General features: G+C 38.4%; 2 protein-coding genes across 2 annotated transcripts in view; both read left to right on the top strand.

Annotated features, from left to right (window-relative positions):
- Window positions 1–5,477: 5,477 nt before the first annotated feature.
- LOC140943824 (histamine H2 receptor-like) lies at window positions 5,478–11,732 on the top strand. Its single transcript, XM_073392936.1, has 2 exons — window positions 5,478–5,563; window positions 9,399–11,732. Exon 2 carries the CDS (start codon window positions 9,451–9,453, stop codon window positions 10,573–10,575), a length of 1,125 nt encoding a protein of 374 aa, XP_073249037.1. The 5' UTR covers window positions 5,478–5,563; window positions 9,399–9,450; the 3' UTR covers window positions 10,576–11,732.
- A 2,496-nt stretch (window positions 11,733–14,228) lies between these two features.
- Window positions 14,229–15,000, top strand: part of LOC140944131 (sodium- and chloride-dependent GABA transporter 1-like) — a 12,227-nt gene continuing 11,455 nt past the window's right edge. The window contains exon 1 of the mRNA XM_073393254.1: window positions 14,229–14,442. Coding sequence (XP_073249355.1) covers window positions 14,310–14,442 — 133 coding nt within the window. The 5' untranslated portion in view covers window positions 14,229–14,309. The remainder of the gene's footprint in view (window positions 14,443–15,000) is intronic.

Raw genomic sequence — 15,000 nt, forward strand, 5'->3', positions numbered from 1 at the left:
AAAAGTGTTTACTTGTAATGGATTTTATGGATTTTTTGTCTTGTTTTGTTTTGTTTTGCTTTAATTCTCTTCTCTGAATCAAAGTGCTTTTCGTTTGTGGGAATAATTGCATGCGATTTTAGGAAATCTCTATACGAATGTGATTCGACTTGAGAAGTGGCGAGCGTCTTTCAAGCTGTTACAAATATTAAAACAAATTATAAAGTCGGTGACATAATATGCATACATCTGACCTTCACCAGCGTTTTAAGTTCAAAATCAAGTCTTAAAAGTATTCTGAGGTACAAGATTACGTCAATGAGCCGCGCGAGTTCGAGTAGCGGGTCAAGGAGGAGCCCATATAGCATTTTTACGAATGTGTCTATATGAGGCCACATCCGTCGTTTGTCGAATCTTTTTGATTGATTATCTTTTACTTACATCTCTGAATTCTGCTGGAAAAATTATTACAATTTATCGTACAGATGGGCACTTATAATTAGCTCCTTGTCTTTCAAAAAAAAAAAAACCTCACATACTATACGAAACCTTACATTTGCATCAGTCTATCGGTGAAAGTACTATATGTATCTACCGATACCAGGCTTAGCACTTTTCATCAGTGTGCCGCGCGAAAGGTTAGTCGATTACTTTGATTTTCCTTCCTGACAGCTGTAAAAATATTTTTGTATTGCACAAGTGTGCATCCTGCCCTTTGCCGTAATATAACATAAACTGAAAACGTACTGGCCACGATAGTTACGAAACTTCGGGCATTTTCATCATTTTTTTTTTTGCTTTAAACGGCATCCTGAAATCTACCAAAGATCCCACTAGTTAAGAAAGTATTCGTTTTTGGGGACTAAGGTATGCTTGAGTATAGTCTTGAATCTTGATATCATTTACGAATCTATCGTGAACAACTACTCCATAGTGTGTGTAAATCCTGAACTTACGGAATCCTTAACTGGTTACATATCTCCTCCAAATCGGGGTGTATAAGAACACATACCAGATTTGGTATCATTTGAGCTTCAGTTTGGTACAGTTAGTTGGAAAAGTAAATTGCACGAACATTCTAAAAAAGGCCAAGAAACTGAAACCACTTTTATCAGTAAAGAATGCATTGAAAACTGTGGAAAAAGTTACAGGACATGAAATGCGAGTATATATCTATATACCGTAAAATTCCGAAAATAAGCCTCGAGGCTTATATTTTTCAAAGGCCCTTTTTGAAGGGCTTATCTACGAAGGGAAATTTGTGTTTCAAAATCGATTGGGCTAGCCCTATAGTTGGAAGTAAATTTACCGTTTTTGCTTTGTTTTACTTTGTATTTGAGGGCAATTTTTCAATTACCAGCCCACAGGGGGCTTATGTTTGGGGGGGGGGGGGCGATTTTACGTTACCGAGCAGTTCATAGGTTTTTTTTTTACTACAATACATGTTAACCATTGCTTGAAGATAGCCTGTAAGTGGAAATAAACTATATCTTAAAGTGCTTAATAAATGGTCCAGTCTGCTTTAGAGCGAGACCCCGGCTTACGGACACCCACTTTATATGGACACCCCGTTCTTACGGACAGTTTGCTGTGTCTCTGAAAGTCTAGACTGATCAACCAGGTTATAAATACAGACACTTTTTATACCCCCTCAGTGCCCGAACGGGGTTTGACTGTTTAAAATTTCAAGATTTGGCGGGGGGGAGGGGGGAGGGATATCGGCCCACAACAGTCGTGTCCTCTCACTTTCAAATTCGATTCTACGGACCTCTAGAGGATTGGTAGTTTGAGCATCCTTTAATTGCACTCTAGTCACATCCCATAGACAACGCTTTTCAAGGCTGTGTAAAGATTGGCCCGGATGCTCGTGAGCTCGCGCTTTGGGTCTATTCAAAATATTGAACAACTAATCCTATTAGTGGAACTAATGGTTTTACGTATTCCATTGTTGGAGCTAATAATACAACGAATTTTATTGGTTATACTAATGGTTCTATGTATCCTATTGGTGGAAATAATGGTACAACGTATCCTACTGGTAGAGCCAATGGTAAAACGTATCCTATTGGTGGAATTAATGGTACGTTAGGAAATAAAAGCGATGAAAAATGTTCGTAGTGCGAATGTTTGGATTTAAAATTATTCAGGGAATTTTGTTTGGTGTTTGGGATTGTATCTGCTGTGGTACGTGTTTGTAGTAAAGTTGTTTTAAGCGTTCTTGTCGATTATTTTAGCAAGTTATTTTCTTTACTCGCAGTTCATAGCTTATGCGTATAACTGATGATCGATAGAAAGTTTCTCTTAACATGAATTCCGTGCAAAGCAGATGTCCCATTTTCGTGCATCTCCGCAGTAATACTTCTTGCTGCTCGGGTACTTTTTAGTTAAATGATGAATACAAGAATTTCAAACATTTGAACCACGGAAGGAAGGAATCAGTCAGAATAAGTCGCGTTCTCGCCCCTGATATCAGCCCCTGATATTACGAACCAATCTAATGGCAAGCTCTTGGTTGTCTTGCTAGCTCAATTGTTTAGAGCGCTGTACCAGCATCGCAGATGTCAGGGCTCGAATCCTGGCTAGCCTGAATTTTTTCTGCCTTTCTTTTCGCAACTGCGTAAGTTTTCTTTAATTGCGATGACCTTCTTTGCATTTATATTTTCAGCTAAATTAGTATTAATATTTCTGCTGTACCACTACTATTCATACAACAGTGTTTAATTAAGGTTTTCGACAGATCACAAAGCCTTGATTGTGCTTAGAATATCGCCCAGTTTAACAATTTTGACCTCGGTTTGACCCTTCACCGGTATTTTCCGGAAAATGACTACCTTACTCATTTTTTATCGTTTTTGTTGTTTTCTCAGATCAATTCAGGTTTCGTGTTTTCTTGCTTTTTTTTACCGAATTCATGGTAGTGAATAGCTCTTAATTAGACGGCAATGATCTTATAGGTGTTTTTAGAAGTGAACACCTTTTATTCTAAATTCTGCTTTGAATTGCGTGCTACATTTTTAATTTGCCTAATGGGTTTTTCGATATCACTTATTTATATTACTAAGTAGTTTATTTATGGAAACGTTTTAGCCAATCATTTTGCGACTAGACGCCTCACAGCTCTGCGAAATCGACAACAAGCCAGAATTTTCAAACTGTAATTTTAGTACTTTTTTTCTGTTCTTTGGAAAGTTTGTATATTAGCAGATAGCTTGTTGTTTTTTAGATTGCTCTCCTTGTTTTGAGTTGGCCAGATGACTTAAGCTTAATAGTGAGAACTCAGACAGAAAGATCATTTTTGACAAAGTATTTATCTCGAAGGTGACATGCTAATCAGGGTATTTCAACCAATCAGAGAAGACTTATGTCAGAATTAGTTTGCACTAAGCAGATGATTTCCTGGCTGATATAAAAGTAGGTGTTGCAGTGAATTAGCGAGACATGTAACAACACAAGAGACTGAAAAGGAGTGTATGCTCCAGGCAAATCAGTAAGGATCCGCAAGTGAGTTAAGTACAATTCTGGTCAAAACGTTTGGGACACTTGGTCTTTCATGTAAGGAAAATGCAATTCAAATTAACCCCTCTCCCCCGGACAGTGTTAGGTGTTACAAGTCAAACGCCTTTTATATAGCTTGCACAGGTTATTGACCTTAACTTTGTCCAGGGGGGTGGGGGAGAAACCTTGTTAGGGCCGGTTTACGAGTGTGTATTGCCGGTAGCTACAAATTCCATACAAAAACGCGTGAAAAGGGGGAAGTACTGATCCCAAAACCTTTTGACCAGGATTGTAGTTCCCATAAAAAAAAGTTCATTCCAACGCAACAAACTTATTCTATTGGGGGAACGGTAACACGTATTCTAAGAGACACTGTCTTATGGTTCGTCACAGCAGTATTATGGTAGTATTGTACAGAGTGACTATTAGTTAGCAATTTTTCTTACTCCCGTTGAATACTATTTTTCGCAAGTTAAGAATTGTAGTCATTTATTGGTAACGCCTGTTTCAAGCGTCGTGCTACTGCCGTGTCGAACTCAGTTCATAAATAATAGATACATTAGAATACATTTTAAAAGTTCACTAAATTGCTTTTTATTATTTTCAAGTTTTGTTTTCTGTAACAGCCATTTTTATCGACTGAGTTATATTCGACGTCTTAGACCAAGTTGTGCTACAGTCGTGTCAGCGACACGGAACAGCAGTAGCAGGACGTTTGAAACAGGTCTAAGGATTTCGAATGTCTAATCAAAACACCAAGTTCAATAGCTTTACGTGCATCAAAAGAACGTTTCGTCTAGCAAATAACAAGTTTTGAGGAAAATAATAGATATTTTTTTGAGTACATAATTTCGACGTTTAAGATGCGGAACCAAGCGAAGCTCTGAGTGAAGGTTTTACTGTAATAACACTGAGCTATGGCAGCCAAAGGCACCATATCATAATTTTGTGTTAATTAGCACAAAACCGGCGAGAAAAGAGTGGTTTTCATACGGCTGTGTTCTAGGTAACGGAAAAAATAATAAACGGCCAGCGATCGTTGTGGTCACATGGAAAACAGCATTAAGGTACTGTTGAAGTCTATCTACGCTATAGCAACAATCACTGGCGAACGAGGCCGAGGAAAAAGTCGAGAATAAGGGTAAGAAAAAAGTCGGGAAAACATTGAATAGCTGTTTCTATGTACAAATTTGCTGCGATCACCGACCAGACGCTCAGACACTCAGTAATAGAGGCAGATTCAATTTCAAATGCCTTATCATCTAGCAGTAGCCAATAAGAGCACGCATTGCAAAGAAAAAGTTCCAGCTACTTTAAAACCATTTGAGTACTTGACGAAACACTTGTTCGCTTCAAAATACGCTTCAAAATTCCGGAAAAATTCAACGTAACGTGAATTGGGATCAGGCCAGTGATTCAAACTTCTGCATTACCCAGAGGAGACTTTCTTTGTTTGTTTCTTTTCATACGCTATAAATGAATAGAAATAAACAGGAAAACACCTTTTTCAACACTTAAAGATCGATACGGAGTTTTCAATAACTTTCCTATGGGTTTGAAAGAAAAATTGTCGGCGTTTTCTTTTTGTTTTATTATATTATATATATTATGTCTGAATTCTTGCAGACGGAAGTGTTTCTTCCGCAAGCAGTTTAGGTTAAAAGATAATAACAAAATAATGAAAAAGGCAAACAGGATCTTGGAAATGTAAGCCAGAATGTATTTATTGGCAAGATAAATAGCAGGAGCCTGTTACAAGTCTTTTTTTGAACGGTTTCTTCTACATACAGATCGAAACAAAAACTGATTTCTTTTAAAAGTGCAGTCTCGGTGTGCCGGCCGACATCATTATAGTTTTCTTTTTTTTTGGTTTCTTGTTTTCTTTGTTTTTTTTCTTGCTGTTGTTGTCGTTTTGTTCTTCAAACTAATCACTTGATCTATTAGTTCGTGATCAATGGTCACTGGATAATTGATATTGAGTAAGCTTATCAATTAAAACAGATTGCAAACAAGACAAAATATATTCATTGACTTCATTGTTAAACACAATTCTTCGATCTGAAGTCACGCTACAAAGAAGTGCCGTAAGGTTAGTGCTCACTGTGATATTCCTTATATCATTACCATTTGAGCATTTTCTTCTCACTTTTTTTCCTTACTGGCTGTGTTTCTGTGCCGGTCCATTTTCTGTTTGCCGATTAATTAGGAGATCGAGAATACAAGGTGTCCAAGGTGAAACACACATCGAAACGAAATAATTCTCTTCCGCTCGCGTGGTAGCATTGTTTCCTTTATACAGAAAGTAATTTTTCCACGAAGCCTTTGACAATTGGGCGCGAATCAGGGTGAAAAACAGAATGGCGAATGGCGAGAGAATGGCGGAGAAGAAAGATTAAGATCAGAAAGAAGAAAGAAGAAAGATTAAGATCTGTCCATGAAAAACCAACTGTTTCTTGGCATCGGTTGTTTTCTCCCGGCAACCAACTGAACCAACGACTGTTTTTTCGCGGACAGTTATCAGCCATGCTATCTACTTGAGCTCGAAATTTAAAAGGAGCGAGCTACAAAACATTTGCTTAGAGGGTCTGTGCACAAGCGTTAGTTGTCTTTACATCTTTTGTGATTATTTAGAATAATCGTTTTTCTTCCAAAGAGAGCAATGTAGTTTTAACATTAAGTAGATGAGATCCTGTAGTGTTTGCGTTCAAAAGGAACCTTTCCATGGAAGGAGGGGCGCTGCCTATAAGACTATTTGAGTTTTTGGTTGTGTTTATCACGGTAAAGGCTCTTGATTCGAAAGGTAGAAAGGTGTGCAACACAAATTCAATTTTGTAAATTGATTACTTGTTTGTACGTCGATTTGTGCTGCTGAGCGGCGGATCAACTGATATTTAGTGTGTAAATTATCTGGTTTGCCTGCCACTCATTTGCCGATTTTTGCAACAGTCATCTAGTGACAGTAATCACTAGCTCTTCAAGGCGTTTTCGAGCTTAAATAAGGATATAGCTACGTTGACGTAAGGGATGTCCTTTTAAGTGTGGCTACCCAAAAGAATTCAGTCTTTCCAGGCCAAGGCTTTACAAAGGACAATAAGTTAAAGCTTGAGCGATAACATGCAATTGCTCAGTTCACAACTCAAAAATAGGCTTTTGTACATTATGCTTTTCCTTCCCTACTAAAATGCTCCACCTTAATGCTCCATTTTTCCCACTAAAATGCTCGGTCTCCCCCAAAAAGTCACTAAAATGCTCGGATAATGCTCATTATACAAACGGTTTTTTAAATTAATTTCAAAGTTTACACTTACAAAAACGTGAAAGTGTTGCAAGTAACAACGACAACGTGTACAAGTTCATAAATACAGCCAAAAAAACCAGCTGTATTAGGTTTTTTGTGAATTTTGAATTTTAGTCTTCATTACCGGGGCCCAGCCGAAGGCTGGCACCGGTCTTAAAATGCAGACGGTCCGTTTTTTCAACGTTACATTGTTAGGGATATATCGCTGACTGAGATATATCGCTGGCTCATTGAAATCATCCGCCATTTTGAAAAGAACGGGGCATGGAGGACAGTTAAGAGAAAGATTATAGCTTTTTGGGGAACGACACGTTCCCCAACCTTTACGATGCACTAGTTTATGAGCGAAAATTGAAGAGTGAATATTTGGAGAGACAAATTTACGAGCGATCACTTAAGAGTGAACCTTTCATCGTGAAACTTATCGAGAAATTGAGTGAACCTTCCATCGTGAAATTTATCGAGAATCAAAGCGAACACTTATCAAAATTTGTCTTCAAAAAGATTTCAATGATTGACATACCGAAGTCTTCAAAGCTCCATCGCTATGTTAATAAGGTGAGAAAACTTTATCATGCACGATATAAATGTAATAACAAACGCGATCCAAAGATAATTAACTTAAATAAAATGGCTATACCCAAGAAAGCTTATTTGTTGTCTTTCTTTAGCAGGCATTATCACAGGACAATGAAACTAAAATGTAAAGCACGTCGATACTTATCATTGTTTTCTTGCAATTGCGTGAGTCATATGACCAATTATGTGAATTTCAAACTAAGTAAAGATGTTGAGAAGAATCCAGGACCTACTCAATACAACACTGATCATCATGAAGTAATAATTAGACCTTCTATGCAAAATCACAGCTCAACAATGCAGTTGAACTCTCCTATTTCCTCTGAGAATTTAATGCAGTCAAGATTAGGTGCACTTTGTTTACAATCAAAAGATGTTGGCGGTGCAGGTGATTGTTTCTTTAGATCTGTATCACATCAATTATATGGCAATAGCAACCATCATATGCATATACGTACTGCTGGGGTTCAATTTATGACAGACAATCCAGAGAGATTTATTGAGAGCAATACCGAAAATTCATGGCTAAGATATCTGAATAATATGTGTATTCAAGGTACATGGGCTGATGCACTTATCATTCAAGCAGTTGCAGATATGCTACTGTTTACCCAGTTCAGGAAAGAAATACTTCCTCTACAATTATTATAGGTCATATTGATGAATGCTACTATGTATCAACCACTGCCTTACAAACAAGTGCCTCCATTTCAATTTGCAATGAATTAACAAATGATACTCAGTCATCAATAAATAAGCATTTTATTATGTCTATATATAACACTGGATGACATTTTTTACAGTGCAAGACAACAATCCATGACCACAAAGATCTATTTCAAAAATGTCTTATGTCTGTTATCATTTCAAATTCACAGTGTTTTCGCAAAAAATAGATAAATGTGATTAATAAATCTCAATGATAAACCTGATGATAACGTACTTAAGAAAATGTGAAATTGTCATAATTCTGTAACAAACTTCTTTGCAAACTTTGTCATTACCATTCAACCCAAAACTGTCAGTGATTTTTGCTTTTTCACTCAAACTTAAAAACAAATGAAAACCTTATAAAGATCACACTTATTGACATCACAGTGTTACTAAAAACACTACTATAACACAGACCGTTAGCTGTAATAACACTGAACAAACTTCCAACAACATCCTCCTTTCTCATGCATTTTGTTGCTTTTCTTCTGCATGAGTTAATTCAGACTAAGTATTAGCCTCCACAGAGGAGGGGGGAGGGGTGCAAGGGGTAAACTATATCTATGCAATCCCGTGTTCCACTGGGCCCCGGTAAGTTCCACGTAGTGGTTCTAGTTTTGTTTAAAAAAGCAGGAGCTCATGGGGCATAGGCTCCTGAAAAAAGTTAATTTCTATTTTATTTTCTCGGAAAAATTAATTTTCCGGGGAAAATGCCACTAAAATGCTCGAATAATGTTCAATGCTTTTGCCTCACTAAAATGCTCGAAAAAATGCTAGCATAATGTACAAATGCCTACAGACAAAAATACAACGGAGACAGAAGAAATAGAAGTGACCGACAGAATGTCCTTTATCCACAATGCGGTTAAACCTAATCCCCTGTTTAAATTAAACACTTGAACTAGAGATCTGTTACCTGTGCAGTTGTTTAGTGTTTTGGTTCAACAAATTTCAAAAATTAACCCCCAAAGTCATATCTTATTATCAGTATTGTTTCCTCCATTTCTCAACAAAATTCGCTCAAATACGTCTCGAATTACGAAGAAATAAAGTAACAAGAATTCACATTGTATACAATTTCTTGTTTGAAGACCGTCTAGGGATGTATAACGGGGAACGGGGAGCGGAGAACGGGAAAATAAAAAATGGAAACAAAGCAGATAATAAGTAGAAATGGAGTTACTAATAGGGCTAGTGTTCAGGTTAGGTTTTGTTCCCATTTTTCATTTTCCTGTTCCCCGTGATCGTTTCCCTCTCCCCGTTCCCTGTGTTAGCAACATCATTATATATGGTTTTAAAACTCCTCACCGTTATATCTATCTGTTATTTTTTAAAGGATTAAACACAGTCTTGATTGACAACTGAATTGCCCGGCTGCCGAAAGAGTAATGAGTCAACCAAACCAGACAAAAATGGACGACGTCACTATGTATTTGGATAAAATTTCGTGGAACGAGCTGGCAGTAGTGATTACTCTATATGCCATTCTACTTACCTCCATCATATCAGGAAATGGCCTGGTGCTGACTGCGTTTACTGTAAACAAGAGGCTTCGAACGGCTACCAACAAGTTGGTAATGGGGTTGGCTGCAAGCGATATCCTCGTGGGTTTTGTATCGATACCTTGTTGGCTGAATATCACCATATCTCTCCACAATCATCTTCCCATTAGCTTCACCGTCTATCAGTTTTACATAACGTTTGATATCTTTATCGGCACTGCTTCAATACTTCAACTCACCTCTCTCAGCATCGAGAGATGTCACGCAATCGCCAGGCCATTACGCCACAGAACACTGTCAATCAAAGTATTCTACGTCTTGATAATAATTCCGTGGACTTTTGCGGCCACTGTGGCGACTCTGCAGCCACTTCAGTATAACCGTTGGAGAGAGGAATATACGCTTCTTATGACCACGGCCTGCTTTTTTGTCCCCTTTAGCATAATTTGTGTTGCATATTTATCAATATACTGCTTTGCGCGCTGCAAACCAATTGCTAAGCATAGATCGGAAAGGAAGGCTTTCAAGAAGGATCTCCGCTTGTCGGTAACTCTTGCTGTTATCACCGGATTATTTATGGTTGCCTGGTTACCGCTGTTTGTCGTCACGGTGATTGGCACATACTATCCGCAATATCTCCCTCCCTCACTGGGAACCGACCGCGTCCTTCAGTTCGTCAAGTTCTGTCACTATAGCAACAGCGCGCTCAATCCGCTCGTGTATGCATGTCGGAATAACGAAATGATCCGAACCATTCGCCACATTGGGCATCGACTGCTCTGCAAGGTGCGGCAACCGCCGATCTGGAGCAGATTATCCTCATACAGATCCAGTAGTAGGAGGAGCACTTCTGGAAGAACCGTTACTGGGGACAACAGCCTCAAGAAAACTTCTTCCGTTAGAACCTGTTCCATCAAAAGCGGAAACGGAAGTAGAAGGCAAGCCGAGGATGTGAATGAAAACAAATCCAAACAGCAGAAAAACGTGGTTGTGGTTCACTCCGCTGTTTAAATCTTAAAACACCAGCGTTTTAAGCGAAAATCGAAAGGGGAAATCTTTTAATAGCCTAAAAAGTGGTAAAAATATTGCGCATCTCAAGTGTTAGACATCTTGGGTTACGCGATGTCGCTAATCTATACGAGCTATTATTAATATTTTGTTGATCAGATTGATATTTTGAGCATGAATTTCCTAAGAATTCAGCAAGAAGGCAAAGCGTCTCTCTCTTGGTGTAACGTACGTCTTTTTGAATGATAAGCCAGCTTGATGTGTCAGAGCTGTGTTTGACGGAGAGAAGTTTTGATTCACTTAACTTAACAAGTCTACAAGCATTCTACGACATTTAGCCAAAATCCGAGAACAAGACAATCGCTAATGAGTTTACACCACGTGCTGCTGAGTGACTGCAACATCCTAGATTCGAATGGAATATGGAATACGGTTACGTGGTACAAAAAGCACCTCCCTAAATGGCTAACGATGCAATCGAACCTTGAAAGTAAAGGATAATAGCTCTTTTAATGAAGTAATCTCTTTGTTTTTCTTGTCCCTCTGCGTCGTTTGTTATCCAGAAAGGTGTTTTTGTACCATGTGACCGTATTCTGCAAAGGGCCTATACAGAGCTTTGCTGAGCATGTTAAGTGACGAACGCCGAGTGTGTTTTAACCTACAAACAGTTAGATTAGAAAGCTTGCTCACAGCTTATGCAAATTTTAAGTGCCAAGGCCATTAAGGCCGATATATTTTCCTTGAACTAAATGGAGGAGGGCTCAAAAGACATACCAAAGCCCAAGTATACGGTTTGAAAGCGTCTTGTCTACACCAGGCGTTTCTAATCCAACTTAACTACGGTCAACTATGGTTCGCTATGGAAATTCTGTAAAGATATGAGTTTTGTGCATGTACTGTTCATTCCTATATGCGAATTTTTCACGCATAAAAATCAGTGGTTCCCTCTGATGCTGTCGAGGTCGCCTCGTGTCAATAGCGGCTTTGGGGATCTACTTCCGCTTTTCACCTCGATTTCAAAGAATAATCGCTAGATTTTTCAGATGTATGAAGAGTAAAGGCGAATCTTTGTTGACCAATTTGCTTCATTAGCATAGGTTGAGAACCCAACATACCATATACTATCTTTCCGTAATATTGATGTGAAAACTTGAAAATTTACAAAGAGAGAAAACAGTTAACATTTGGCTACGCCACCACTGGTTTCCCCGCGAAATGACGTCAGAGAAACGCGCGGAGAAATTCCATACTGATGACGTGTTACTACCCAGATCTGGGTAGTGCTTCTGATTGGGTGAAGTAAATTATGAGCCAATCAGAGCACTTCCCAGATCTGGGTAGTGACGTGTCATCAGTATGGAATTTCTCCGTACGTTCCTCTGATGTCATTTCGCGGGAAAACCTGTGGTGGCCTCGCTAAATGTAGGCTGCTTTCTCAGGCGTGTCACCAGTTCTTACAACTTTTAAATTCGTATAAACCGGTGATAGTTTATTTACGTTTAGGCATACCAAAAAAGTATAATAATCGCGTCAGATATGTACGCTTTTAAGAATTCCATATTTGAAAGAACTAATTGTGATTTTCATTTACAAATGTAGGATTTATTTTTTTAGCTTAAAAATCAAATTTTTAATGCATGCATTTGATTCTTGAAAACTGTGTAAGATAATTTGGAAGTTATTACACATTGCTTATAACCTCCATCATTGCTGTTTCTGGCAAGAAGTCAACAGAAACTTCAACAAAAATGAATTGCCTTATACAGGCCTTATATATTGTGAATCGAGAACGATTTTTGAGTAACTGCGATGAGATCAGACTAAAAGGCGTTTCAAACAAAAATACTTTTGTTTGTTAGAATTTCGATATGATTATTACGCGCTCGATTTCCCCTTTTACCTTGACCTCGTTACTATGGTTACCACGCTTCTTAGTTTTTCCTTAGAGGTTTAACTTATGACTGTACCTTCCCATGTAAAACAACAACAACAAATCTATGTGAATTTCCATCGCCAAACCCACCCTTTATTGTCGTTGTTCATTATTTTAGTCAATTTTGCACAGAACGTGTCGTACGCTGACTTACAGTCGAACCTTCACCAACGGCCACTTTTTTTTGTCCCGGCGGACAGTCCATACATTGACTCTTCTTTAGACCTCTATACAACGACTTTGATCCGTATGGCGTGTCCTTGATTTACCGCAGGACTGCGTCTTTCAATTAATTTAAGATTAATGTAACATTAAATGTAATTATAGTACTTTTTTCTTAGAATATACCTCAGGCCGAGAGTAAGAACGGTTATGTTTTTTTGGTAAATTTTATTTTTAATGGTTCTTACGCTACAAAAGGAGTAGTCGCTAGATTTGGCGATTCTGGCGAATACAAGCGCGGGCGTGAAAGTCGCCTTCCCCAAGGAAACGCGTCGATAAATAAATAAAAATGGGCAAAATTATCGTTTGTAGCCGCAGTCTTATTTGTTTATTGTTGCTGTTTTTTTCTTTCGTGTTTTTATTTTCGACTTGGTTGGAGCGACATCTTGAGCACGGCATCAGTGCAGGTCGCACAAAAATTTGACGAGCAGCTCGATACTTCATCAAGTTTCATTGTGTCTCCTATCTGTATTATTAAAAACTGAATCATTGGATAATGCAATTCTAGAGCCCTGATTAGCTTAGCCATCATGGTATATGAGCCATTATACCATGATCTCCAAATATGGTAACTGTACACGTCTGCTCAAAATTAAAAACAGGCTGAAAAACGGTTGTTTTTACAAATAAGAATTCGCGATATTTTGTGCGCGTTTTTATAAAACAATTATTCCACTCGCGCTTGTTGGATATGAGATGATTATAGCTGACTGTATACCATCTCATATCCAACGCGTACTCGTGGAATAATCGTTAAATTTATGATCATTTATGATTGGATTGCCATTGTAGGGTACAGTAAGCATGGACCTGGAAAATAAACATGTTGTACTCCACCCACCACCCCCCCCCCCCCCCAAAAAAAAAGAAAACAGCACAGCAGGTGTCATATTACACCCCTCCCCCCACCTCCCCATAACGGCCATCTCTCCACAACGGCCAGTTTCTTCTGTCCCCAAGGTGGCTGTTGTAGAGAGCTTCGACTGTAATTCAGATTAATTTAAGATTTATAGGTACGTTTATACTTTGATCATACATAGACACATATCATGCATCATGTATATTTTTGTTTGAACAGTTTGAAATAGCTCAAAAGAAAAAGTAAAACAGTTTCACGACGTAGATAAAAAAAAGCAACAAGCAAAACATGAAATCACGAAGCACGCAATGAGGGAGAAGAGACTGAAACCATGGTAACGCGCGCGGTAAGTAATTGTTTCGTCACACGGTCTTCCTCAGTAGTGAGGATGTTTGCTAAGCTTCGTATTTTGTAATTCCGGCATAAACAAACTGCTATAGAAGATTTACCCGATGACCATAATAGTTCTAACAACAAGGAGACTTATCTTATCTTTGCATCTGAAGATTCTTGATAGCTTCAATACCAAGTAATTTTCGAACGGTAAGTTTAATTTTTGGATATTACCGCGTAGACTTTCCCATTGAAAGCAATAATAACGAACGCATTTTTTGTTAAAAAAACGCTTTTTTTCAGCAAGGTTGTATTTTCAACGCAGGGTTTTTAACCTGCGTGGTAGGGCTGTGACCGAGCTATTGTAGCTATTGGTGATTCTTTGCTGGAATGATTAGACCGGAGCCTGCTGAAAGAGAGCACTGGGGAAGACAAATTGAATTCGTTTTTGCTTGTGTTGGATTTGCGGTCGGTTATGGCAACTTCTGGCGCTTTCCTTATATGTGTTTCAAAAACGGTGGAGGTAAGTTAACATAGTTGGAAAAACATTAAGCCAGTTTTCACAGTTAGGTATCTTTCAAAACGGAAACTATGTGAGAGTTGCTTAGTGCAAGAGAAGATGAAACCAGTTCTTAGAAATCGGAAACATGCAACTATTGCCAAGCGCGGGAAAATTTCATTATTTCCAAGCCCAGGGAAAAATTAACTGGTCCGAATTTAGACCACAACCGGTTCAACTTGTACATCAAGAAGGGAAACGCCCTTCAGCCTGGGGAGATTAGCTGGAGCTTTGGAACTGACGCACGAAAGGTGAACTAAACACAACAGCAAATTTTAGAGAAGAGGTATCATTGTTTGGTTATTGTGTTTCTTCGACTGTTGCAAAGGTTGCTCTTTTTTTTAGCAAGGCTTTAATGGAGGATGAAGAAAGCTTGAAAAACAAGTTGGATTTAACTTGGTCGACTGTTTCGTTTTTTTGTTGCTGTTAAAGTTCCTTTCACACAAACCAATTTTCTCGGCCATGTAAATAGCTAACGATTTTTCCTCGACAAGTGCTTGAATGGGGAGACTTGTCAAGGAA

This window comes from Porites lutea, chromosome 7 (assembly GCF_958299795.1).
Source record: "Porites lutea chromosome 7, jaPorLute2.1, whole genome shotgun sequence".
NCBI lineage: Eukaryota > Metazoa > Cnidaria > Anthozoa > Scleractinia > Poritidae > Porites > Porites lutea.

Coding starts and splice junctions, on each gene's coding strand:
- LOC140943824 (XM_073392936.1), top strand. CDS start 9,451: ATGAGTCAACCAAACCAGACAAAAATGGACGACGTCACTATGTATTTG.